Source organism: Trachurus trachurus (genome assembly GCF_905171665.1).
Source record: "Trachurus trachurus genome assembly, chromosome: 12".
Lineage (NCBI taxonomy): Eukaryota > Metazoa > Chordata > Actinopteri > Carangiformes > Carangidae > Trachurus > Trachurus trachurus.
This window is the reverse complement of record NC_139908.1, coordinates 1,809,629-1,837,187: the sequence shown is the minus strand read 5'-3', so window position 1 is coordinate 1,837,187 and position 27,559 is coordinate 1,809,629. Positions and strand designations below refer to the sequence as shown.

Here is a 27,559-nt window from a genome sequence, read left to right as displayed (position 1 = left end):
ATGGCTTCCAGACCAGAGGAGGATCTCTGCTGTCCGGTCTGTACGGAGGTCTTCAGAGATCCTGTTGTTCTGTCCTGCAGCCACAGCTTCTGTAAAGACTGTCTGAAGAGCTGGTGGAAGGAGAAACAAGATCAACTGTGTCCAGTTTGTAAGAGAAGATCTTCAATGAATTATCCACCTCTTAGTCTGGCGTTGAAGAACCCGTGTGAGAGCTTCTTACAGCAGAGAGAGCAGAGATCTTCAGAGGCTCTCTGCAGTCTGCACTCTGAGAAACTCAAACTCTTCTGTCTGGACCATCAGCAGCCAGTGTGTCTCGTCTGCAGAGATTCAGACAAACACACCGACCACAGAATAAGATCCATCGATGAAGCTGCTTCACAACTCAAGAAGGAACTTGAGGAAACTCTGAAGCCCTTAAAGAAGAAGTTAAAGGGTTTTGAAGAAGTTCAGGTGAAGTTTGATCAAACAGCAGAACACATTAAGGTCCAGGCCCGACACACAGAGAGGCAGATTAAGGAGCAGTTTAAGAAGCTTCACCAGTTTCTAGAAGAGGAAGAGGAGGCCAGGATGGCTGCACTGAGGGAGGAAGAGGAGCAGAAGAGTCAGAGGATGAAGGAGAAGATGGAGGCTCTGAGCAGAGAGAGAGCAGCTCTTTCACACACAGTCAGAGCCACAGAGGACGAGCTGAGAGCTGAAGACGTCTCATTCCTGCTCAACTACAAGGCTGCAGTGGAAAGAGTCCAGCAGCGCCCCCTGCTGGAGGATCCACAGCTGGACTCAGGAGCTCTGATAGACCAGGCCAAACACCTGGGCAACCTGACCTTCAACATCTGGAACAAGATGAAGGACATGGTCTCCTACAGTCCTGTGGTTCTGGACCCAAACACTGCTCATCCAGGACTCATCCTGTCTGAAGATCTGACCAGTGGGAGACGAGAAGGAGAAAAACAGCAGCTTCCTGACAATCCAGAGAGGATCGATTATATCTACTCTGTCCTGGGCTCTGAGGGTTTTAACTCAGGGACTCACAGCTGGGATGTCCAGGTTGGAGACAATACATGGTGGACACTGGGTGTGTTACCAGAGTCTGAGCAGAGGAAGGGAGACAACATGTGGTCTGGAACATGGATGTTGTGGTTTACTGGAGATAAATATGTAGCAAAGTCACCATCGGTTCCAGACATTGATCTCCCAGAGCAGAAGAAGTTCCAGAGGATCAGAGTGAATCTGGACTTCAACGGAGGAAAACTGTCGTTCTCTGATCCTGATACTAACACACACATACACACCTTCACACACACTTTCACTCAGAAGATGTTTCCATACATTCAGATTGTTAACAACCTCCAAGTGAAGCTGTTACCAGTGAAGGTGTCAGTGACAGTGGAGCAGAGCAGTTAGAGATAAAGAGGACGATCATATTTATCATGTTGTTTAATGTTTAAAGGGAAAAGTCGGTTCATTTAAAGCAGTACTAAAGAACTTTCAGTTTTGGTTGAGTTTGGCGGCGCCTGTGGACCAAAGCGGTAGTGTTTTGCCTGAAGGAAGACTCCATTTCCCATGAACACTAGCGTGAAGCCCTGTAAATATCCTGCATTAAAATTAACAGACGACATCAAAACTAAGTTTCTGTTTCCAGTGGATCATTTCAAAGTGAAAACACAAACATAATCCATTGCTAAAGTGCCGTTTTGCCTGTTCCCTCCTTGTTGTGACTCGCAAAAGTGAAAGTGAAAGTAAAGTGAGAGCAGGGTTCCTACCATGCTCCTCAAAGCTGCTTAGTGCCAGAGAAAGAGATACAGACCATAATGATACAGACCCCCTCAGACCACGACAGAGGTGTCATTCAACTTGTTGTAAGTCGATGTATCATCACAAAAAGTTATGAAAATATTTTATGAAGGTTGAAAAGTAACTTAGTGTTGGTTTAACTAGAGCTGCAACAATTAAAGTGATTAATAAAACAATGATCAATAAATGTGAATATTTCTGGTTTCTTTGTTCCTTTATGACAATAAACTGAGTCTCTCTTTGGTTTGTGACAAAACAAGACATTTGAGGACGATGTCTGGTGGTTTGAGAAACACTGATTGATGTTTTTCAACATTTTTTAAACCATTTTATTGACCAAACAACTAATTGATAAATCGTTTAAATAATCAACAGATTAATCGATAATGATAGTCGTTAGTTGCAGCCCTAAATTTAACCTGTAAAACTGCACCCGTCCTCCTGCTGTCTCAGTATTACTTTTTCTTTTTCTACGACTTTTCACATGTAAAATACTTTCAGTCTTTTTTGAGTAATTTCACATTATGTTCGTTATTATGTCTTTGTGTGGAGTGATGAGCAAAAAATGATAAATTACTTTCAATCAATATTGGATTAGTTTATCGTTGACCAATCTTTATTTTAAATTCCTCTCCAGATCATTTTTTTTAAAGGCATTTTCTATCAATAAACAATACTTTTTTATTGAGGTCATGGGTTCGATTCCTGCCTCAGTCATGTCATTGCTTGACTTATGATTCCAATTTTGTAATTCACTGGAATGGGCATTATACTTTGTTTGAATTCACCAAAAAATAGTCACAAGTCACAGAAAAGTCATCTACTTACTTGATGTGGCTCATTTCTACTCTATTTTTTTTTTAAGCAGAAGTCAGTGAGCCTCTTATACATGGATTTCTTTTACCCTTCTCTCATTGAATGTAACTATGGTGAAGTGGTTAGATCACTGGGCTGAAGACTTGAAGGTTACTGGTTCAAATCTTGCCTCAACAACAATTATAGTGAATTATTTTCCCAGTCGTCCTCTGTTGACTTCTGATAACTTGCTTCATGTTGAAACTGCTGCTCTCAGCCTGAAATTCACAGACATTTTAATTGTTAAGTCATTCAAGCTTGACTCTCAAGCTTTCTTAGTGTTGACACAGTGTGTTTCCAACAGGTGCAGCTTTGGGCTCGTTAACTTCAGAGTGAGACAGAGTGCAGCTCATCAACAGACAACAGTCTTTGCAACTGTGTGTACACTGTGGCCTAGAGGCAGAGTGAAAGTCTACTGACCATGAGGTTGTGGGTTTGATTCCTACCTTGGTCAAACATTTGTATGGTGATCAGTCACTGCTTGCACTATTTGCTAATGCTGCAATAGCATTCAGCTGCTTTCAGCATTCACACGCATTTCCATCAGGAAATGCTACTTTATCTAGTTCATATATAAAATATGTATGTAACATGTCTATAAGAATGAGTTCATACTGTGAGCTCTGACTGATTGATCTGTATCAGGACTGAAAGATTATTTTAAAACCAGTCATAGTACAAGATGTTATAATAAACAGTCACAATAATCAGTTTTGTGAAATAATTTCCAAGAATGGAAATGCATGTGAATGCTGAAATGAAATTGTTGAAACAATGTTGAATTAACTGAAGAAACTGCTGAGGCAATGTTGAAAAAGGCTAATAAACAGTCACAATAATCAGTTTTCATGTCATAAATGTAAAATAAAGAGCGGCTCCAACAGTTTAAAATGTTTTATTACAGTTTCAGGGCTCAACAACAAAGCGTCGTGTCAATCACCCTCTTCTCTACCGTCCTTTAAATGCACAAGAGAAAAAAAAACAAAAAAAACAATAAAACACAGATAGTGAATCACCGATCGATACTGATCAATACTGTCTAACACTGGTTCACAGAGGGTTCATGTCTTTTTATTTTATTTATCATTATTATCATTTTTATCAATAACACATTTTTGGTTGTTTCTTTCTACAGGGAGCAGGTGGAGGTTCAGGTGTGGAGGAAGGGGGGCGGGGCTTAGACAGAACCACTTCCTGTTTGTAGCTCAACCAAATCTGTGTGTGTGTGTGTGTGTAGGTGTGTGTGTGTGTGTGTGTGTGTGTAGGTGTGTGTTACAGGACGGTCTCAGCACAGTGAGCCTGCAGATGTCTGTACAAGTCTCTGTGTGTGTCAGGTGTGAGGGGGCGGGCCTGTGTTGCTGTTGTTGTTGTTGTTGTTGTCGTCGTCTGGAGTGGAGGTCCGACTCGTTGCTGTCCGACGACGACTCCACCTGGATTCGGACCCGGGGCGGCGGCGGGCGAGGCGGCGGCGGCGGGCGGAGCGCTGCGGTGACGTCACCCGGGGGAGGAGGCTCGTCTGGGAGGGGACGGGGGAGGGGGGGCAGGAGATCTTCAGGTGCAGAGTGATGCTGAGGAACAGTGGGGGAGGGGGGAGGGGTTACACTTTAAAGGGATAGTTCAACATTTTGGCAAATTATGCCCATTGCCCATAATCCCTATAGTCATAGCAGTAGGTTCATTACCTTTAATTGTCGGTGCAAGCTGTTTTTAGAACGGCGGCGCAGAGCCATGAGCTGCTCAGAGCTACGCTACGGAGGCTCATTATGGGATTCTTTGGTTTCACCTCATCAAACTCATCAAATACACAATCCAACAACTCCACAACGCTCTGGTGGACACGTTGTGAGCTGCACATTCACCACGCTATGAGATAATAACACAACGTTACCACACAGAGTTGTTTTAGAGGGAAATACAGAGACTGTTGATGAAAAACTGTCCCTGAAGGCAACGCGCATCAGCGGTTTTGCATGAATTTTTCCACGAGAGTGTTGACCTGGATGATGTCATCTCTGAGCGCCGCGCGGCTCATTCTGATAATAATCATTCCGCTTCGGCATTCGGGTCCATTTTTATCTCAACTATCCGGAGCTTTAGTGAGTCCAGGTTGAGGAGAGGAAGCCTGTGGAAGCTGAACTTCATCCAGCTGCTCATTTTGTTCTGACAAGTCAGAAACACGCAGAAACGAACCGTAGCATTAGCGTTAGCAACAAGCCGCTCCACATTGCGGTCGGAGATGACATCATCCAGGTGAGAGGTCAGTAGGTCAACCTACAGACCCTGGATGTTGATAACAGCTAACCCCGGACTCAGAGGGGAATAGCACTAGCCTATCATAACTAAATATTGGTGAAATGAAGGAGTTTCTCTGCAGATAATGTGTTATTTAGAGGCTGCATTCTGCTGCCCTGTAGACTCCATTATACGGATATACGCGCCTCTCGGCTGGAACTCATTTCATCACAACCACTTGTAATGACACCAAAGTTATCTGGGTGAGGAAATGATCATATTTTATGCTAGAAATAAGGTCCAGATTGTAAAAAACACTATTATTCTTTAAGAGACCCCGGGCCGGCCTAAGCCTCCATGGGGCTCTGAGCTAAATTTTATTTTGAGGCCCCCTATTACTATCAATAATACCAATTATTAATCATGATATACACACCTAGTATTTTCATTTTTCTAATCTGTCATTACAAATCATCATCCTATCCAGTCTTGTTTTTACCCATCTATGGCTTTTAATCTTAAATAGAACCAGCCCGAACGGCCGGGCCCAGCCTGAACGAGCGACGTGGGTCAGCCTTCCAGTAGGCCCACCACCCGCAGGAAGGACCATGAGGGGCCGGTGCCGTGTGTTTTGGGTGGCAGCCGTGGGCGGGGGCCCCGGCGACCCAATCCCCGGACAACGACTCTGGCTTTAGGGACATGGAATGTCACCTCGCTGGGAGGGAAAGAGCGTGAGCTTGTATGAGAGGTTGAGAGGTACCGACTAGAGATAGTCGGGCTCACCTCCACGCACAGCCTGGGCTCTGGAACCAACTCCTTGAGAGAGGCTGGACTCTCTTCCACTCTGGAGTCGCCCACGGTGAGAGGCGGCGAGCTGGTGTGGGCTTGCTCATAGCTCCCCAGCTCAGCCGCCATGTGTTGGAGTTCTCCCCGCTGAACGAGAGGGTCGCTTCCCTGCGCCTTCGGGTCGGGGATAGGTCTCTCACTGTTGTCTCGGCCTACGGGCCGAACAGCAGTGCGGAGTACCCGGCCTTCCTGGAGGCCCTGGGAGGGGTGCTGGAAAGTGCTCCAACCGGGGACTCCATCGTTCTGCTGGGGGACTTCAACGCTCACTAGGCAGCGACAGTGTTACCTGGAGAGGTGTGATTGGGAGGAACAGCCGCCCCGATCTGAACCCGAGCGGTGTTTTGTTATTGGACTTCTGTGCTAGCCACAGTTTGTCCATAACGAACACCATGTTCAGGCATAAGGGTCCATCAGTGCATGTGGCACCAGGACACCCTAGGCCGGAGGTCAATGATCGACTTTGTAGTCGTGTCATCTGACCTCTCTCTCTCTCTCTCTCTCGCCCCCTCTCTCGCCCTCCCTCGGGAGGTGTTCAGGGCATGTCCCACCGGGAGGAGGCCCTGAGGAAGACCCAGGACACGCTGGAGTGCATGACTACGTCACTCGGCTGGCCTGGGAACGCCTTGGGATCCCCCCGGAAGAGCTGGAGGAAGTGTCCGGGGAGAGGGAAGTCTGGGGATCCCTGCTCCGACTGCTGCCCCCGCGACCCGGACCCGGATTAATTTTTTTAAATTTGACCACTTTTTTATAGAATTATAAGTATGTTAACATTTTGGGAGAAATTGGACCACAAAATGTTTTCTACAATTCATCTGGACTGAGTCTTTATTTTATTTTATTTTAGAAATTTTACCACTTATTTTTAGAAATTTGACTAGTTTCTTGTAGAATTTTTGAAAATAAATTTGAGAAATTTTACCACTTTCAGAAGTGTTTTACCTTTATTAATTTATTTATTTTCAGAAATCTTACATCTTTTCAGTAAAACATTTTTTACGTATTAGGGTCCGGGCAGCGCAGCACACTATTGTATTCCTAGGTCTTCTTCTTCTTCTTCTTCTTCTTCTTCTTCTTCTTCTTCTTCTTCTTCTTCTTCTTTAGGGTCCGGGCAGCGCAGCTGACAGGACACTATTGTATTCCTAGGAATTCTTCTTTAGGGTCCGGGCAGCGCAGCTGACAGGACACTATTGTATTCCTAGGAATTCTTCTTCTTCTTCTTTCTTTCTTTCTTTCTTTCTTTCTTTCTTCTTCCAAGGAAGTCATACTTCCCATGGGCGAAAACTCACCAAACTTTGCACAAAGGTTCAGTCCCATGCCAGATTCACTCAACTCCAAGGACATGTGCCCCCCCCCTCCTAGGGGGGGCACAATAAGCGTTTAAATTTAAAAACTTTAAAAATTCCTACCAAACCAACGGTAGATGCTACAGTGTTGAAACTTCACCACAATGTAGCCTCAATACTGCTGAAACTTTTGTCAACTTAAACTTATTACAAATTATGAAGTCCATCACTCTGTTTTTTTCAATAACTGTAAAACCTTTAAAATGTATCTCCTCCCACAATTTTTGCTCAATTGACACCAAACTTGCTACAGAGCATCTCCAGACTGTCCTCCACAAAACTTGTTTCTCGGATTTTTGATTAAGCAAAAATTGAGCCTACAGTACATGAAAACGTTTGACTGTAAACAGTACTATAAACATATCCCATCAAATTCTTGATAAATACATTTTCAATCTTCCTGAAAAAAAATGACAATATTCTGGAGTCATGGTTGATGAAGTTTAGCAAATATCAGAATTTTATCTCAAAAACTGAATTTTTGAGAACATTTTGAATTCTGCTCTCATGGGAACAACTGCAGTCAATGTGAGAGTGGAATTTATAAACATCATATTTTCTCTTAAGAAGCAAAACACTTATCATTAAAAACAAATCACCAACATTTTCATGCTGTCAAGATGCAATTTATGTATTATCAGATTTTTGTTTAGATGACTGAATTTCTGAAATTTTGACCATTTCATCACAACAGCTGCCCGGGCACTGACTCACCTGAGTGGATAAATGAAGCTACACAGCAGGTCTCACTACCAGCCAATTAGCTCAGCGAGTTAGAAGCTGGTTCTTGGTGTCAGAGATTGTGAGTTCGAGACCCAGCAAGGGCGATGATGATGATGATGATGACAGATCTAAATGTCAGATGTCCTCAAGCTGTTTTGCTGTCTAAATGCAATTTATGTATTAACAGATTTTTGTTTAGATAACAGAATTTCTGACTTAATGACCATTTTTGAAATCTGCGTTCACAACAGCTGCCCGGGCACTGACTCACCTGAGTGGATAAATGAAGCTACACAGCAGGTCTCACTACCAGCCAATTAGCTCAGCGGGTTAGGAGCTGGTTCTTGGTGTCAGAGGTTGTGAGTTCGAGACCCAGCAAGGGCGATGATGATGATGATGATGACAGATCAAAATGTCATTTGTCCTCAACACGAAACCCAAGACAATTGTCCTAATGGTGGCATCACAGCAAGCCTCTAAATTTAAAAATCCAAATAGCTTGGACTGGACCATGTACGAAGGCTCCTAACATCTTAGACTCATAGTAGATGTTTGACAAATACATATCATTATTTTACCTCAAAAACTGATTTTTCTTTTTACTGTGGTTTCAAATCTGCCTACACGACAGTGAATGGCTTACTCAATTTGTGAAGCCACTGTTGAAGGCCACTTGTCAATTAGCTCAGTGCGATAGACACCGGTCTTTGGTTCCCGAGGTTGTAGGTTCAATCCTCAACTGATGCAAATTGAACATTATAAGGTCAACTGTCTTGTCTTCCTATTCTCCTCTTTGTTGCTCAGAATTGCCTAAATTTGCCCAAAAGTAGCCCGGACCTGACCCATTGCTGCGCAGCAGCTATAATTAGGGTCCGGGCAGCGCAGCTGACAGGACACTATTGTATTCCTAGGAATTCTTCTTCTTCTTCTTCTTTCTTTCTTTCTTCTTCCAAGGAAGTCATACTTCCCATGGGCGAAAACTCACCAAACTTTGCACAAAGGTTCAGTCCCATGCCAGATTCACTCAACTCCAAGGACATGTGCCCCCCCCTCCTAGGGGGGGCACAATAAGCGTTTAAATTTAAAAACTTTAAAAATTCCTACCAAACCAACGGTAGATGCTACAGTGTTGAAACTTCACCACAATGTAGCCTCAATACTGCTGAAACTTTTGTCCACTTAAACTTATTACAAATTATGAAGTCCATCACTCTGTTTTTTTCAATAACTGTAAAACTTTTAAAATGTATCTCCTCCCACAATTTTTGCTCAATTGACACCAAACTTGCTACAGAGCATCTCCAGACCGTCCTCCACAAAACTTGTTTCTCGGATTTTTGATTAAGCAAAAATTGAGCCTACAGTGCATGAAAACGTTTGACTGCAAACAGTACTGTAAACATATACCATCAAATTCTTGATAAATACATTTTCAATCTTCCTGAAAAAAAATGACAATATTCTGGAGTCATGGTTGATGAAGTTTGGCAAATATCAGAATTTTAACTCAAAAACTGAATTTTTGAGAACATTTTGAATTCTGCTCTCATGGGAACAACTGCAGCCAATGTGAGAGTGGAATTTTTAAACATCAGATTTTCTCTTATGAAGCAAAACACTTATCATTAAAAACAAATCACCAACATTTCCATGCTGTCAAGATGCAATTTATGTATTATCAGATTTTTGTTTAGATGACTGAATTATTGACATTTTGACCATTTCATCACAACAGCTGCCCGGGCACTGGCTCACCTGAGTGGATAAATGAAGCTACACAGCAGGTCTCACTACCAGCCAATTAGCTCAGTGGGTTAGGAGCTGGTTCTTGGTGTCAGAGATTGTGAGTTCGAGACCCAGCAAGGGTGATGATGATGATGATGACGGATCAAAATGTCACATGTCCTTAAGCTGTTTTGCTGTCTAAATGCAATTTATGTATTAACAGATTTTTGTTTAGATAATAGAATTTCTGACTTTCTGAAATCTGCCTTGACAACAGCTGCCTGGGCACTGACTCCCTGAGTGGATAAATGAAGCTACACAGCAGGTCTCACTACCAGCCAATTAGCTCAGCGAGTTAGGAGCTGGTTCTTGGTGTCAGAGGTTGTGAGTTCGAGACCCATCAAGGGTGATGATGATGATGACAGGTAAAAATGTCAGTTGACCTCAATATGAAACACAAGACAATTGTCCTAATGGTGGCATCACAGCAAGCCTCTAAATAAAAAAACAACAACAAATAGCTTGGACTGGTCCATGCGCGAAGGCTCCTAACATCTTAGACTCATAGTAGATGTTTGACAAATATCATTATTTTACCTCAAAAACTGATTTTTCTTTTTACTGTGGTTTCAAATCTGCCTACACGACAGTGAATGGCTTAGTCAATTTGTGAAGCCACTATTGAACTGCCACTTGTCAATTAGCTCAGTGTGATAGACAACGGTCTTTGGTTCCCGAGGTTGTGGGTTCAATCCTCAACTGATGCAAATTGAACATTATAAGGTCAACTGTCTTGTCTTCCTATTCTCCTGTTTGTTGCTCAGAATTGCCTAAATTTGCCCAAAAGTAGCCCGGACCCGACCCATTGCTGCGCAGCAGCTATAATCTTCTTCTTCTTCTTCTTCTTTCTTTCTTTCTTCTTCCAAGGAAGTCATACTTCCCATGGGCGAAAACTCACCAAACTTTGCACAAAGGTCCAGTCCCATGCCAGATTCACTCAACTCCAAGGACATGTGCCCCCCCCTCCTAGGGGGGGCACAATAAGCGTTTAAATTTAAAAACTTTAAAAATTCCTACCAAACCAACGGTAGATGCTACAGTGTTGAAACTTCACCACAATGTAGCCTCAATACTGCTGAAACTTTTGTCCACTTAAACTTATTACAAATTATGAAGTCCATCACTCTGTTTTTTTCAATAACTGTAAAACTTTTAAAATGTATCTCCTCCCACAATTTTTGCTCAATTGTCACCAAACTTGCTCCAGAGCATCTCCAGACCGTCCTCCACAAAACTTGTTTCTCGGATTTTTGATTAAGCAAAAATTGAGCCTACAGTGCATGAAAACGTTTGACTGTAAACGGTACTGTAAACATATACCATCAAATTCTTGATAAATGCATTTTCAATATTCCTGAAAAAAAATGACAATATTCTGGAGTCATGGTTGATGAAGTCTGGCAAATATCAGAATTTTATCTCAAAAACTGAATTTTTGAGAACATCTTGAATTCTGCTCTCATGGGAACAAGTGCAGTCAATGTGAGTGTGGAATTTATAAACATCATATTTTCTCTTATGAAGCAAAACACTTATCATTAAAAACAAATCACCAACATTTCCATGCTGTCAAGATGCAATTTATGTATTATCAGATTTTTGTTTAGATGACTGAATTTCTGAAATTTTGACCATTTCATCACAACAGCTGCCCGGGCACTGACTCACCTTAGTGGATAAATGAAGCTACACAGCAGGTCTCACTACCAGCCAATTAGCTCAGCGAGTTAGGAGCTGGTTCTTGGTGTCAGAGGTTGTGAGTTCGAGACCCAGCAAGGGTGATGATGATGATGACAGATGAAAATGTCACATGTCCTCAAGCTGTTTTGCTGTCTAGATGCAATTTATGTATTAACAGATTTTTGTTTAGATAACAGAATTTCTTACTTTTTGACCATTTTTGAAATCTGCGTTCACAACAGCTGCCCGGACACTGACTCACCTGAGTGGATAAATGAAGCTACACAGCAGGTCTCACTACCAGCCAATTAGCTCAGCGAGTTAGGAGCTGGTTCTTGGTGTCAGAGATTGTGAGTTCGAGACCCAGCAAGGGTGATGATGATGATGATGACAGATCAAAATGTCAAATGTCCTCAACACGAAACACAAGACAATTGTCCTAATGGTGGCATCACAGCAAGCTTCTAAATTTAAAAATTCAAATAGCTTGGACTGGACCATGTGCGAAGGCTCCTAATATCTTAGACTCATAGTAGATGTTTGACAAATACATATCATTATTTTACCTCAAAAACGGATTTTTCTTTTTCTGCCTACACGACAGTGAATGGCTTACTCAATTTGTGAAGCCACTGTTGATCTGCCACTTGTCAATTAGCTCAGTGCGATAGACAACGGTCTTTGGTTCCGGAGGTTGTGGGTTCAATCCTCAACTGATGCAAATTGGACATTACAAGGACAACTGTCTTGTCTTCCTATTCTCCTGTTTGTTGCTCAGAATTGCCTAATTTTGCCCAAAAGTAGCCCGGACCCGACCCATCGCTGCGCAGCAGCTATAATTAGGGTCCGGGCAGCGCAGCTGACAGGACACTATTGTATTCCTAGGAATTCTTCTTCTTCTTCTTCTTTCTTTCTTTCTTCTTCCAAGGAAGTCATACTTCCCATGGGCGAAAACTCACCAAACTTTGCACAAAGGTTCAGTCCCATGCCAGATTCACTCAACTCCAAGCACATGTGCCCCCCCCTCCTAGGGGGGGCACAATAAGCGTTTAAATTTAAAAACTTTAAAAATTCCTACCAAACCAACGGTAGATGCTACAGTGTTGAAACTTCACCACAATGTAGCCTCAATACTGCTGAAACTTTTGTCCACTTAAACTTATTACAAATTATGAAGTCCATCACTCTGTTTTTTTCAATAACTGTAAAACTTTTAAAATGTATCTCCTCCCACAATTTTTGCTCAATTGACACCAAACTTGCTACAGAGCATCTCCAGACTGTCCTCCACAAAACTTGTTTCTCGGATTTTTGATTAAGCAAAAATTGAGCCTACAGTGCATGAAAACGTTTGACTGCAAACAGTACTGTAAACATATACCATCAAATTCTTGATAAATACATTTTCAATCTTCCTGAAAAAAAATGACAATATTCTGGAGTCATGGTTACTGAAGTTTGGCAAATATCAGAATTTTATCTCAAAAACTGAATTTTTGAGAACATTTTGAATTCTGCTCTCATGGGAACAACTGCAGTCAATGTGAGAGTGGAATTTATAAACATCAGATTTTCTCTTATGAAGCAAAACACTTATCATTAAAAACAAATCACCAACATTTCCATGCTGTCAAGATGCAATTTATGTATTATCAGATTTTTGTTTAGATAACTGAATTTCTGACATTTTGACCATTTCATCACAACAGCTGCCCGGGCACTGGCTCACCTGAGTGGATAAATGAAGCTACACAGCAGGTCTCACTACCAGCCAATTAGCTCAGCGAGTTAGGAGCTGGTTCTTGGTGTCAGAGGTTGTGAGTTCGAGACCCAGCAAGGGCGATGATGATGATGATGACAGATCAAAATGTCAGTTGACCTCAATATGAAACACAAGACAATTGTCCTAATGGTGGCATCACAGCAAGCCTCTAAATAAAAAAAAAAAAAAAAAATAGCTTGGACTGGACCATGTGCGAAGGCTCCTAACATCTTAGACTCGTAGTTGATGTTTGACAAATACATATCATTATTTTACCTCAAAAACTGATTTTTCTTTTTACTGTGGTTTCAAATCTGCCTACACGACAGTGAATGGCTTACTCAATTTGTGAAGCCACTGTTGATCTGCCACTTGTCAATTAGCTCAGTGCGATAGACAATGGTCTTTGGTTCCCGAGGTTGTGGGTTCAATCCTCAACTGATGCAAATTGGACATTATAAGGTCAACTGTCTTGTCTTCCTATTCTCCTGTTTGTTGCTCAGAATTGCCTAAATTTGCCCAAAAGTAGCCCGGACCCGACCCATCGCTGCGCAGCAGCTATAATCTTCTTCTTCTTCTTCCAAGGAAGTCATACTTCCCATGGGTGAAAACTCACCAAACTTCACAGAAACATCCAACCCCATGCCAGATTCACTCAACTCCAAGGACATGTGCCCCCCCCTCCTAGGGGGGGCACAATAAGCGTTTAAATTAAAAAACTTAAAAAATTCCTACCAAACCAACGGTAGATGCTACAGTGTTGAAACTTCACCACAATGTAGCCTCAATACTGCTGAAACTTTTGTCCACTTAAACTTATTACAAATTATGAAGTCCATCACTCTGTTTTTTTCAATAACTGTAAAACTTTTAAAATGTATCTCCTCCCACAATTTTTGCTCAATTGTCACCAAACTTGCTACAGAGCATCTCCAGACCGTCCTCCACAAAACTTGTTTCTCGGATTTTTGATTAAGCAAAAATTGAGCCTACAGTGCATGAAAACGTTTGACTGTAAACAGTACTGTAAACATATACCGTCAAATTCTTGATAAATACATTTTCAAACTTCCTGAAAAAAAATGACAATATTCTGGAGTCATGGTTGATGAAGTTTGGCAAATATCAGAATTTTAATTCAAAAACTGAATTTTTGAGAACATTTTGAATTCTGCTCTCATGGGAACAACTGCAGTCAATGTGAGTGTGGAATTTTTAAACATCATATTTTCTCTTATGAAGCAAAACACTTATCATTAAAAACAAATCACCAACATTTCCATGCTGTCAAGATGCAATTTATGTATTATCAGATTTTTGTTTAGATGACTGAATTATTGACATTTTGACCATTTCATCACAACAGCTGCCCGGGCACTGGCTCACCTCAGTGGATAAATGAAGCTACACAGCAGGTCTCACTACCAGCTAATTAGCTCAGCGAGTTAGGAGCTGGTTCTTGGTGTCAGAGATTGTGAGTTCGAGACCCAGCGAGGGTGATGATGATGACAGATCAAAATGTCAGGTGTCCTCAAGCTTTTTTGCTGTCTAAATGCAATTTATGTATTAACAGATTTTTGTTTAGATCTGCGTTCACAACTACTGCCCGGACACTGACTCCCTGAGTCTATTTGAGAAGACACACACCATGTCTCACTTCCAGATAATTAGCTCACTGAGTTAAGCGCTGGTTCTTGGTGTCAGAGGTTGTGAGTTCGAGACCCAGCCAGGGTGATGATGATGATGACAGATCAAAATGTCAAATGCCCTCAACACGAAACACAAGAAAATTGTCCTAATGGTGGCATCACAACAAGCTTCTAAATTTAAAAATCCAAATAGCTTGGACTGGACCATGTACGAAGGCTCCTAACATCTTAGACTCATAGTAAATGTTTGACAAATACATATCATTATTTTACCTCAAAAACTGATTTTTCTTTTTCTGCCTACACGACAGTGAATGGCTTACTCAATTTGTGAAGCCACTGATGAACTACCACTTGTCAATTAGCTCAGTGCGATAGACACCGGTCTTTGGTTCCCGAGGTTGTGGGTTCAATCCTCAACTGATGCAAATTGGACATTATAAGGACAACTGTCCTGTATTCTCCTGTTTGTTGCTCAGAATTGCCTAAATTTGCCCAAAAGTAGCCCGGACCCGACCCATCGCTGCGCAGCAGCTATAATTAGTGTGAAAGCTGAAAGGGATAGTTCAACATTTTGGCAAACTGGCCCATTGCCATAATCGCTATAGTCATAGCAGTAGGTTCATTACCTTTAATTGTAGGTGTAAGCTATTTTCAGTACAGCGGAGCGCAGCAGCTGGCTGCTCAGAGCTACGCTATGGAGGCTAATGGAATTTCTTGGTTTCCCTCATTAAACTCATCAAATTCAACATCCCAAAACTCCACAGCGCTTTTGTAGACAAGTTGTGACCTGCACAACCACCACGCTATGAGATAATGACGGAACGATACGAAACGGAGCCGTTTTCGAGGTAAATACAGGGTAAATACGGAGACTGCTTGCTGAAAAACTGTCCCTGAACGCAACGCGCATCAGCGGTTTTGTATGAATTTACCTCGAAAACGGCTCCGCTTCGTATCGTTCCGTCATTATCTCATAGCGTGGTGGTTGTGCAGCTCACAACTTGTCTACAAAAGCGCTGTGGAGTTTTGGGATTTTGTATTTGATGAGTTTGATGAGGGAAACCAAGAAATTCCCTTAGCCTCCATAGCGTAGCTCTGAGCAGCCTGCTGCTGCGCTCCGCTGTACTAAAAATAGCTTACACCTACAATTAAAGGTAACGAACCTACTGCTATGACTATAGCAATTATGGCAATGGGCCAATTTGCCAAAATGTTGAACTATCCCTTTAAGAGAGGCATTAATTGCTACTGCCACCGTTTGCAGCACATCATCACATTACAATGGCAACATGTTTATGTCTGTGCTCTCTGTGGCGAAGCGGCAGAGTAAAGGTTTAGTGATCATGAGGTTGTGGGTTCGATTCTTGGTTCAAATCTTGCCTCAACAACAATTATAGTGAATTATTTTCCCAGTCGTCCTCTGTTGACTTCTGATAACTTGCTTCATGTTGAAACTGCTGCTCTCAGCCTGAAATTCACAGAAATTTTCATTGTAAGTCATTCAAGCTTGACTCTCAAGCTTTTTTGGTGTTGACACAGTGTGTTTCCAACAGGTGCAGCTTTGGGCTCGTTAACTTCAGAGTGAGACAGAGTGCAGCTCATCAACAGACAACAGTCTCTGTAACTGTGTGTACACTGTGGCCTAGAGGCAGAGTGAAAGTCTACTGACCATGAGGTTGTGGGTTCCATTCCTACCTCGGTCAAACATTTGTATGGTGATCACTGCTTGCACTATTTGCTAATTCTGCAACAGTGTTCAGCTGCTTTCAGCATTCACACCATTTCCATTCTTGGAAATGCTTTTTCTAGTTATTATTATTATTTTTACTTTTTAAGAAATTTTTACCACTTTTTTTCTAGAATTAGAAATGTGTAAACATTCTTGGAGAAATTGAACCACTAAAATATTTCTACAATTCATCTGGACTGAGTTGTTCAACACTGAGTAATTTTTCAAAGCCCTGCCCCTTCACGTGGCTTCACCTGGGATAAACCAGGTTAGTTATTAACGCAGAGGACAAAGTCCCAGGAACAACTTTATTGGTATTTGTCTGTCCCAGAGTGGCCGACTGAAGAAGAGACGACCAGATTCATTTTCAGACCAAAGCAACAACTTCCTGTGAGTGAGTCCAACACTGCTGCTTCAACCTGCTGACACTCCACACACTGAAGGTGAGTTTGACTAAAACCTGGACTCAGAGTCACAGTAAACTTCAGTCAAGTCCTGCAGCCACAGCTTCTGTAAAGACTAAGTAGTCAACAAACAGTAACAACAGTTATATTATGTTCATTCAAAAGAGACATGTAACAATGTCACTGACTGATTTTTAAGATCTAAATCTAAATCAAAGTCTGATGAACCCAGATTTCTAGATCTCTCTGGTCAGATCAGCTCTGTGTAGCTAACAGCCTCTGTAGCCTGATTCAACCTGTAGACACTGAACAACTGCAACAGGAAATAAAAGACAAATGTCAACACGAGAGAAACAAATGTTTCACCAGTGTGGAAAGTAACCACGGTGAGAGTTAAGCCCAAGTCCTGAAAATGTTATGTCCTTTTACTTTCCTTGAATATTTCTACCCAACGTCTTTGATATGTTTCTGACTAAACAATATTCTGTCTACATTAGGAATCAGAGCAGAGCTGCTGTGTTTACCACACCTTCAAAAAGCCTGAAAGGAAAATCAACCTGTTTTACATGTTTGGCCAGGCCCCGCCCCCTCACCTGACTCACCTGAGATGAACCAGGAAAAAGTTTGTTCCTCTTCAGTCCCAGAGCGGCAGACTGAAGAAGAGACGATCAGATTCAGCTTCAGACCAAACCAACAACTTCCTGTGAGTGAGTCCAGCTACAACACTGCTGCTTCAACCTGCTGACACTCCACACACTGAAGGTGAGTTTGACTAAAACCTGGACTCAGAGAGATAATAATCTAAAATGTATCAATGTGTCAGTTCATCACAACAGCTGAATGTTCACTTGTTCCTGTTTTTCATCAACATAATAAAATGTTGTCTTGACTTGGATTCATATTCAGCTTCGTCTCCTGCAGCTACACAACAATAAATGTTGTGGAGTAGTTTCAGCACAAGTTCCTCCAAACTGAGCTGGAATGAAAGTTCGTATTTAGTATAAATTTAGTTCCTTTAAGTTGTAACTGAAGCTCATCCTGCTAAAGTTTGATAAAAGCTGCGTTTCTGTTGTCATGGTGTCTTGAACTAATTTCTTCACTGCAGGCCTGTGTTTGAAGTTCTCCACTAATGAATTAAAGAGATATTCAGGTGTAAATTTAACCCATGGTCCAACGCACAGTGACACAGAGTTAGACCCCCCCTCGAGAGATTAAGTCTGCTAACCGCTAGCTTCTTTAATTGTAGCAACTTTAGCAATGACCGCACCATAACAAACAGCGCAGTATACAGATCCACTATCAATCGATCAAAAAGCGACCTATAGCCACAAATAATGCTTAGAACAGCACCAAACGTCATCAACAGTACAAACAGGGTCCCAGCCCATAATACGAGGCATCAAACATCTGTTAGCTTAGCGGTTTCTATTGAAAAGAGACCAAAACAACTCACCCACTCTCCTCCAGTTATACGCTATGCAGCAACTTTCCATGTCCAGCATAGAGTCCAGGCACTGACAACACACGTCTGAGTCCGACTGGCAGCACAAACATCTGGTTTCAGCACAAACATCTGGTTTCAGCGGCCACCGACAGGCAGTGACCACACTGACCACTTGATTCCCCCAGGTCCAGCACATAGACTCCACTGCAGCTCTCCCCTTTTCACTTTTCTCCTCCATTTCCTTCAGCTCATCTTCAGTAAACTCAGTCTCAAACTGATAGTGGCGCCCATCGAAATGAAACCAGTCGTCGTTGTTGTCAAACTCCATAAACTCAGCCGTGTTGTCCCTTCTGTCATGTCTGCCTGTTACTGCCATGGTTACAGGTAGTCAGCTGGCGTGGAGGCGATTACCGAGTAAAGTAGAGTCCCGCAGCTCAAGGATGAACGTGTGTGTATTACTCCATATAATGCAGCCAAAGTTCCTATGTATCTGGCCTATCAGTTTCTAAAAGTTATTATCGAGTGTTCACAGGGAAATGAACGGAATTGGGCGTTTCTCACTTTATATATTTGCGGGAGAGAATCACGTAAAGAGACTGTAACATATAGTGAAGCAGACATCACAGAAGGGACAACAGGGCTGAGTTTTTGACAACAACAACGATTGGTTTCATTTCCATCGGCGCCACTATCAGTTTGAGACCGAGTTTACTGGAGACAAGCTGAAGGAAATGGAAGAGAAAAGTGAAAGAGGGAGAGAGCTGGTGGAGTCTATGGGCTGGACCTGGGGGAATCAAGGGTTCCAGAGTGCCATTCCGAAGGGCCGCCATTCCGAACATTTACTTTAATGTGTCGGAATGCCGGCCCTTAATTATTTATGGAAAAGGGGTGCCTTTCCGAACCTGAAAAAAGTCCGCCATTACAAGGTTTAAGGCACTGGGTGCACACATTGCAGCGAAAGCTTTGGTAGTACAGTGGTTAGAGCATCCACCTCCGGCGTGGGAGATCAGGGTTCGACTCCCTGAGGAGCTGCATATTAGCAGAGACTTTCTTGGCCTCTACCTGATCTTTTTACTAAACTTAACCAACTCCTTTCTACATTGCCTAAACCCAACCAAAGCACAGAGCAAGGACATTTATTTTTCAGCAGGAGCGCCGCGGCTGCATCAGATTCGCACCTGGGTGAAACTTTGGAGGGGGAGGGGGGGGGGGCTGTCCCCGCGGCTGATCGTGTCAAGCCGGACAGGAAGTCAAACTACGAGAGAATCCGGTCAATTTTCAAAATAAAACACATTCAGAACAGTGGCCCCTCTGAAGGAATTTTCGGACTGGCAGACCGTCGGAATGGCGGTCCTTCGGAATGGGGGTCGCCCCCCGGAATCAAGTGGTCAGTCTGGTGGTCACTGCCTGTCAGTGGCCGCTGAAACCAGATGTTTGTGCTGCCAGTTGTACTCAGACGTGTTTTGTCAGTGCCTGGACGCGGAAAGTTGCTGCATAGCGTATAACTGGAGGAGAGTGGGTGAGTTGTTTTGGTCTCTTTTCAATAGAAACCAGGCTAAGCTAACAGATGTTTGATGCCTTGTATTACATGCTGGGACCCTGTTTATACTGTTGATGACGATTGGTGCTGTTCTGAGCATTATTTGTGGCTATGAGTGGCTTTTTGATCGGTTGTGCGTGGATCAATAGAGTGCACTGTTTGTTATGGTGCGGTCACTGCTAACGTTGCTACAACTGGAGAAGCTAGCGGTTAGCAGACTTCATCTCTCAAGGGGGGGTCTAACTCGGGGTCACGGTGCGTTGGACCATTTGTGCTGACTCTACAAGTCAGTAGAGGAGGAAGGGGAGCCATGACTGACTCTACTTCCTGTCTGCTGTGTTTTCAGCTTCACTCACAGACTAAATGGCTTCCAGATCAGAGGAGGATTTCTACTGTCCGGTCTGTACGGAGGTCTTCAGAGATCCTGTTGTTCTGTCCTGCAGCCACAGCTTCTGTAAAGACTGTCTGAAGAGCTTGTGGAAGGAGAAACAAGATCCACTGTGTCCAGTTTGTAAGAGAAGATTGTCAAGAGACGAACCACCCCTTAGTCTGGTGTTGAAGAACCTGTGTGAGAGCTTCTTACAGCAGAGAGAGCAGAGATCTTCAGAGGCTTTCTGCAGTCTGCACTCTGAGAAACTCAGACTCTTCTGTCTGGACCATCAGCAGCCAGTGTGTCTCGTCTGCAGAGATTCAGAAAAACACACCAACCACAGATTCAGACCCATCGATGAAGCTGCTTCACAACTCAAGAAGGAACTTGAGGAAACTCTGGAGTCCTTAAAGAAGAAGTTAAAGGGTTTTGAAGAAGTTCAAGTGAAGTTTGGTCAAACAGCAGAACACATTAAGGTCCAGGCCCGACACACAGAGAGGCAGATTAAGGAGCAGTTTAAGAAGCTTCACCAGTTTCTAGAAGAGGAAGAGGAGGCCAGGATGGCTGCACTGAGGGAGGAAGAGGAGCAGAAGAGTCAGAGGATGAAGGAGAAGATGGAGGCTCTGAGCAGAGAGATAGCAGCTCTTTCACACACAGTCAGAGCCACAGAGGACGAGCTGAGAGCTGAAGACGTCTCATTCCTGCTCAACTACAAGGCTGCAGTGGAAAGAGTCCAGCAGCGCCCCCTGCTGGAGGATCCACAGCTGGACTCAGGAGCTCTGATAGACCAGGCCAAACACCTGGGCAACCTGACCTTCAACATCTGGAACAAGATGAAGGACATGGTCTCCTACAGTCCTGTGGTTCTGGACCCAAACACTGCTCGTCCAGAACTCACCCTGACTGAAGATCTGACCAGTGTGAGACGAGGAGACAAACAGCAGCTTCCTGACAATCCAGAGAGGTTTGATTATGTCTACTCTGCTCTGAGCTCTGAGGGTTTTAACTCAGGGACTCACAGCTGGGATGTCCAGGTTGGAGACACTACAGACTGGATGCTGGGTGTGTTACCAGAGTCTGTGCAGAGGAAGGGATACAACATATGGTCTGGATTATGGATGTTAGGGTTCTATGGAGATAAATACTCAGCATGGTCACCATCAACTCCATGGACTGTTCTCCCAGAGCAGAAGAAGCTCCAGAGGATCAGAGTGAATCTGGACTTGAGCAGAGGAAAACTGTCGTTCTCTGATCCTGATACTAACACACACATACACACCTTCACACACACTTTCACTCAGAAGATGTTTCCATTCATTAACACTAGTGATGAAGTCCCAGTGAAGCTGTTACCAGTGAAGGTGTCAGTGACAGTGGAGCAGAGCAGTTAGAGATAAAGAGGACGATCATATTTATCATGTTGTTAAACTTTTAATCGGAAAAGTCAGTTAATTTAACTAGAGCTGCAACAATAAATCAATTAATTGAACAATAATCGATCATTAAATTAATCACCAACTATTTTGATAACCTAACAATCGGTTTGAGTAGGTTTTTTTAAAGAAAAAAAAGTCAAAATTCTCTGATTCCAACTTCTTAAATGTGAATATTTCTGGTTTCTTTGTTCTGAGCTCTGACTGATTGATCTGTATCAGGACTGAAATATTATTTTAAAACAAGTCATAGTCCAAGATGTTATAATAAACAGTCATAGTCTGTTTTGTGCCATAAATGTAAACCAGAAAAAGCATTTCCAAGAACGGAAATGCGTTTGAATGCCATACGCATTGCTGAAGAAATGCGACATTGCTGAAGAAATGCGACATTGCTGAAGAACGCCATTGCTGAAGAAATGCCGAATAACGAGCTTAAGAAATTGTTGAAACTTGAAGAAACTGCTGAGGCAATGTTAAAAAAGGCTAAAGCTGAAACATAAAACTTGAAGGCTGAGAGATGAATGTATTTCTCTGGGTGAAAAGCAGTAGAAATGTTAAAAAGGTAGAAGAAACTTTTGAAGTACTGCATGTGTAGTGGTATGAGGCACCACTGTTATATTGAACACAGGGTTCTGCTGTACAGACACTCGTTTTAGCTTGTAGCCAATCGTTGCTCAAGCCTAGAGTATAAAAGTAGGCCGTGTCCCTCTTCCTGACCTCTCGCTTCCTGCTTCTTCGGCCCGCCCACTGACAGGTCGTTGCATTCGCTGCTCGCAGCAGAGCACAGATCCGGCAAACCTTGTCATTTTAAATAAACTTTTGTATGTGATTATTGAACTGTCTCCTACCCTCCCTGAGTGAACGAACCTGAGTGTCCTTTGATAGGTGATAGTTGATCTTTAGTAGATTTTTCCCTGTTAAAAGGGTTTTCCATGGAGTTTTTCCTCAGTCGATGTGAGGGTCTAAGGACAGAGAATGTTTTTACGATGCCATGTAAAGCCCTTTGAGACAAACTGTTTGTAAAAACGGGCTATACAAATAAAATTGCCTTGCCTTGCCTTGCCTAGTACGGGTCCTTGGGCCCTAACCCAAGGTGGTGTTGTTGGCGACAAATTTAGTATATAACATAGTAGAAGTAAACCCTCGTATTGACACACATGTATAACGGTTCAAGAGTTTGAATAAAGAAAGAAAGAAAGACAAGGAGAGTGATTTTCTATATTTTTCTTATTGTGAACAAACCATGGGACCCTGAGCAAAATTTTATTTTACTATCAATAATATCCATCCATCCATCATCCACCGCTTCATCCGGAGTCGGGTCGCGGGGGCAGCAGTCGGAGCAGGGATCCCCAGACTTCCCTCGCCCCGGACACTTCCTCCAGCTCTTCCGGGGGGACCCCAAGGCGTTCCCAGGCCAGCCGAGTGACGTGGTCACTCCAGCGTGTCCTGGGTCTTCCTCGGGGCCTCCTCCCGGTGGGACATGCCCGGAACACCTCCCGAGGGAGGCGTCCAGGGGGCATCCGATAAGGTGCCCGAGCCACCTCAGCTGGCTCCTCTCGATGTGGAGGAGCAGCGGCTCTACTCCGAGCTCCTCCCGGGTGACAGAACTCCTCACCCTATCTCTAAGGGAGCGCCCCGCCACCCTGCGGAGGAAACTCATTTCGGCCGCTTGTATCCGGGATCCCGTTCTTTCGGTCATGACCCAGAGTTCATGACCGTAGGTGAGGGTGGGAACGTAGATTGACCGGTAAATTGAGAGCTTCGCCTTTCGGCTCAGCTCCTTCTTCACCACGACGGACCGATACAACCAGGGCCGCCGCAAGGGGGGTGCAAACAGGGCGACCGCCTCGGGCCTCGCACTGTGGAGGCCTCGCGCCAGGAGAGGGGGAAAAAACGGTCTGTAATTTCTCCAGTTTATCTCCCGATTTTCAAGGAAACCAGTAAGGGGGATATTTGCCACAGTATCTGGCAACCCTGGTCTGCCTGTGCCTCGCACCTCTGTCACTCGCTAGAGGCAGCGATATGCCAAGTTACAGGCAGAGTTGACAGTCCACCTCGGTGATTTTGGCCGCCGCCTTGATCAAAGCGTGTGGGGGCCGTTTCATATGTAGCGAGTAGCGTCAGTGTTGATCTGCACGTGGTACCGCGTGTCCGCGTGTCGCGGTACCGGAGCTTTATTTTAAAACAACAACAACAACCTTTCTCATGGTGGAGCTGAGAACAGCTGAGTGTTCCTCTCCTACAGCTGACATGTGGTCTGTCACAGTGTCACAGTGAGTGCACCGTTCATTAATATAGAAGTGTCATCCTCCAATCTCTCTGTCCTTTGACTGTCCTGACACTGAACGTCACACAGGGACAACATGGAGCTGCTTGTTGTGCTGGTTATTGAGTTTTATTAATGTTTACATCAGGCTGAGTTCAACAGTATAGGCTACTACTGTGATTTAAGTAGTAAATATAATGAAATGTAATTCATATCAATTGAAATTTTTCCTGAGGTTTTTTTTGCAAACAGAATCATTTATTGACTATCAAAGAAACAAGATTTTCAGAACAAGGTTCCTTCATCAGGTTTAAAGTACAAGGCAAGAAATTACGACAATTTTTAGACACACACTATATTGGCAAATGTAGATGTGACGGGCCGGGGAGCGCTACTTCGCCTTGGGCCTCGCATATCTCCCAGTCGGCCCTGGATACAACGACCGCATTACTGCGGCCGCTGCACCGATCCGCCTGTCAATCTTGCGTTCCATTCTCCCCTCACTCGTGAACAAGACCCCAAGATACTTAAACTCCTCCACCTGAGGCAGGAACTCTCCCCCGACCTGGAGGGTGCAAACCACCTTTTTCCGGTCGAGAACCATGGCCTCGGACTTAGAGGTGCTGATTCTCATCCCAGCTGCTTCACACTCGGCTGCAAACCGCCCCAGTGCATGCTGAAGGTCCTGGCTCGAGGGAGCCAACAAGACAACATCATCCGCAAAAAGCAGAGATGAAATCAAGTGGCTCCCGAACCGTACCCCCTCCGGCACTTGGCTGCGCCGAGAAATTCTGTCCATAAAAATAATGAACAGAACCGGTGACAGGGGGCAGCCCTGCCCGAGTCCAACACGCACTGGGAACAGGTCTGACTTACTGCCGGCGATGCGAACCAAGCTCCCGCTCCGGTCATACAGGGACCGTACAGCCCTCAGCAGAGGGCCTCCGACCCCATACTCCCAGAGCTCCTCCCACAGGATGCCACGTGGGAGACTGTCGAAAGCCTTCTCCAAGTCCACAAAACACATGTGGACTGGTTGGGCAAAAGTTATTTCACAATTTATACCGTTTTATCACCCAGCACTTGAACTCATTTCTTCACTGCAGGCCTGTGTTTGAATAATGAATTATGACTCTTTAGACGTTAAATGATCCACAAACAGAAACTAAACAGAGCTGTTGCATCATCCTGCTCAACTTTCAGTGTGACAAAGCTCCGCCCCCGGAGTCAGATGAATCATAAACCAGGAAACTGCTGCACTTCCTCTTCAGTCGCAGACTCAGAGCGGCAGACTGAAGAAGAGACGATCAGATTCAGCTTCAGACCAAACCAACAACTTCCTGTGAGTGAGTCCAGCTACAACACTGCTGCTTCAACCTGCTGACACTCCACACACTGAAGGTGAGTTTGACTAAAACCTGGACTCAGAGTCACAGTAAACTTCAGTCAAGTCAGTAGAGGAGGGAGGGGAGCCATGACTGACTCTATTCCTGTCTGATGTGTTTTCAGCTTCACCCACAGACTAAATGGCTTCCAGACCAGAGGAGGATCTCTGCTGTCCGGTCTGTACCGAGGTCTTCAGAGATCCTGTTGTTCTGTCCTGCAGCCACAGCTTCTGTAAAGACTGTCTGAAGAGCTGGTGGAAGGAGAAACAAGATCAACTGTGTCCAGTTTGTAAGAGAAGATCTTCAATGAATTATCCACCTCTTAGTCTGGCGTTGAAGAACCCGTGTGAGAGCTTCTTACAGCAGAGAGAGCAGAGATCTTCAGAGGCTCTCTGCAGTCTGCACTCTGAGAAACTCAAACTCTTCTGTCTGGACCATCAGCAGCCAGTGTGTCTCATCTGCAGAGATTCAGACAAACACACCAACCATAGATTCAGATCCATCGATGAAGCTGCTTCACAACTCAAGAAGGAACTTGAGGAAACTCTGAAGCCCTTAAAGAAGAAGTTAAAGGGTTTTGAAGAAGTTCAGGTGAAGTTTGATCAAACAGCAGAACACATTAAGGTCCAGGCCCGACACACAGAGAGGCAGATTAAGGAGCAGTTTAAGAAGCTTCACCAGTTTCTAGAAGAGGAAGAGGAGGCCAGGATGGCTGCACTGAGGGAGGAAGAGGAGCAGAAGAGTCAGAGGATGAAGGAGAAGATGGAGGCTCTGAGCAGAGAGATAGCAGCTCTTTCACACACAGTCAGAGCCACAGAGGACGAGCTGAGAGCTGAAGACGTCTCATTCCTGCTCAACTACAAGGCTGCAGTGGAAAGAGTCCAGCAGCGCCCCCTGCTGGAGGATCCACAGCTGGACTCAGGAGCTCTGATAGACCAGGCCAAACACCTGGGCAACCTGACCTTCAACATCTGGAACAAGATGAAGGACATGGTCTCCTACAGTCCTGTGGTTCTGGACCCAAACACTGCTCATCCAGGACTCATCCTGTCTGAAGATCTGACCAGCGGGAGACGAGAAGGAGAAAAACAGCAGCTTCCTGACAATCCAGAGAGGATTGATTATATCTACTCTGTCCTGGGCTCTGAGGGTTTTAACTCAGGGACTCACAGCTGGGATGTCCAGGTTGGAGACAATACATGGTGGACACTGGGTGTGTTACCAGAGTCTGAGCAGAGGAAGGGAGACAACATGTGGTCTGGAACATGGATGTTGTGGTTTACTGGAGATAAATACGTAGCAAAGTCACCATCAGTTCCAGACATTGATCTCCCAGAGCAGAAGAAGTTCCAGAGGATCAGAGTGAATCTGGACTTGAACAGAGGAAAACTGTCGTTCTCTGATCCTGATACTAACACACACATACACACCTTCACACACACTTTCACTCAGAAGATGTTTCCATACATTCAGATTGTTAACAACCTCCCAGTGAAGCTGTTACCAGTGAAGGTGTCAGTGACAGTGGAGCAGAGCAGTTAGAGATAAAGAGGACGATCATATTTATCATGTTGTTTAATGTTTAAAGGGAAAAGTCAGTTACCGTAATCTAACTAGGGCTGCAACAATTAAAGTGATTAATCAAACAATAATCAATAAATGTGAATATTTCTGGTTTCTTTGTTCCTTTATGACAATAAACTGAGTCTCTCTTTGGTTTGTGGACAAAACAAGACATTTGAGGACGTCGTCTGGTGGTTTGAGAAACACTGATTGATGTTTTTCAACATTTTTTTAACCATTATATTGACCAAACAACTAATTGATAAATCGTTTAAATAATCAACAGATTAATCGATAATGATAATAGTCGTTAGTTGCAGCCCTAAATTTAACCTGTAAAACTGCACCCGTCCTCCTGCTGTCTCAGTATTACTTTTCCTTTTTCTACGACTTTTCACATGTAAAATACTTTCACTCTTTTTTGAGTAATTTCACATTATGTTCGTTCGTTATTATGTCTTTGTGTGGAGTGATGAGCAAAAAATGATAAATTACTTTCAATCAATATTGGATTAGTTTATCGTTGACCAATCTTTATTTTAAATTCCTCTCCAGATCATTTTTTTAAAGGCATTTTCTATCAATAAACAATACTTTTTATTGAGGTCATGGGTTCGATTCCTGCCTCAGTCATGTCATTGCTTGACTTATGATTCCAATTTTGTAATTCACTGGAATGGGCATTATACTTTGTTTGAATTCACCAAAAAATAGTCACAAGTCACAGAAAAGTCCTCTACTTACTTGATG

General features: G+C 43.6%; 1 protein-coding gene across 1 annotated transcript; it reads left to right on the top strand.

Annotated features, from left to right (window-relative positions):
• LOC310995013 (uncharacterized protein) lies at positions 1-26,788 on the top strand (the record flags this gene model as incomplete). Its single annotated transcript, XM_083983943.1, has 3 exons — positions 1-246; positions 20,171-21,511; positions 25,388-26,788. 3 exons carry the CDS (start codon positions 1-3, stop codon positions 26,786-26,788), a joined length of 2,988 nt encoding a protein of 995 aa, XP_083840069.1.
• Positions 26,789-27,559: the final 771 nt, after the last annotated feature.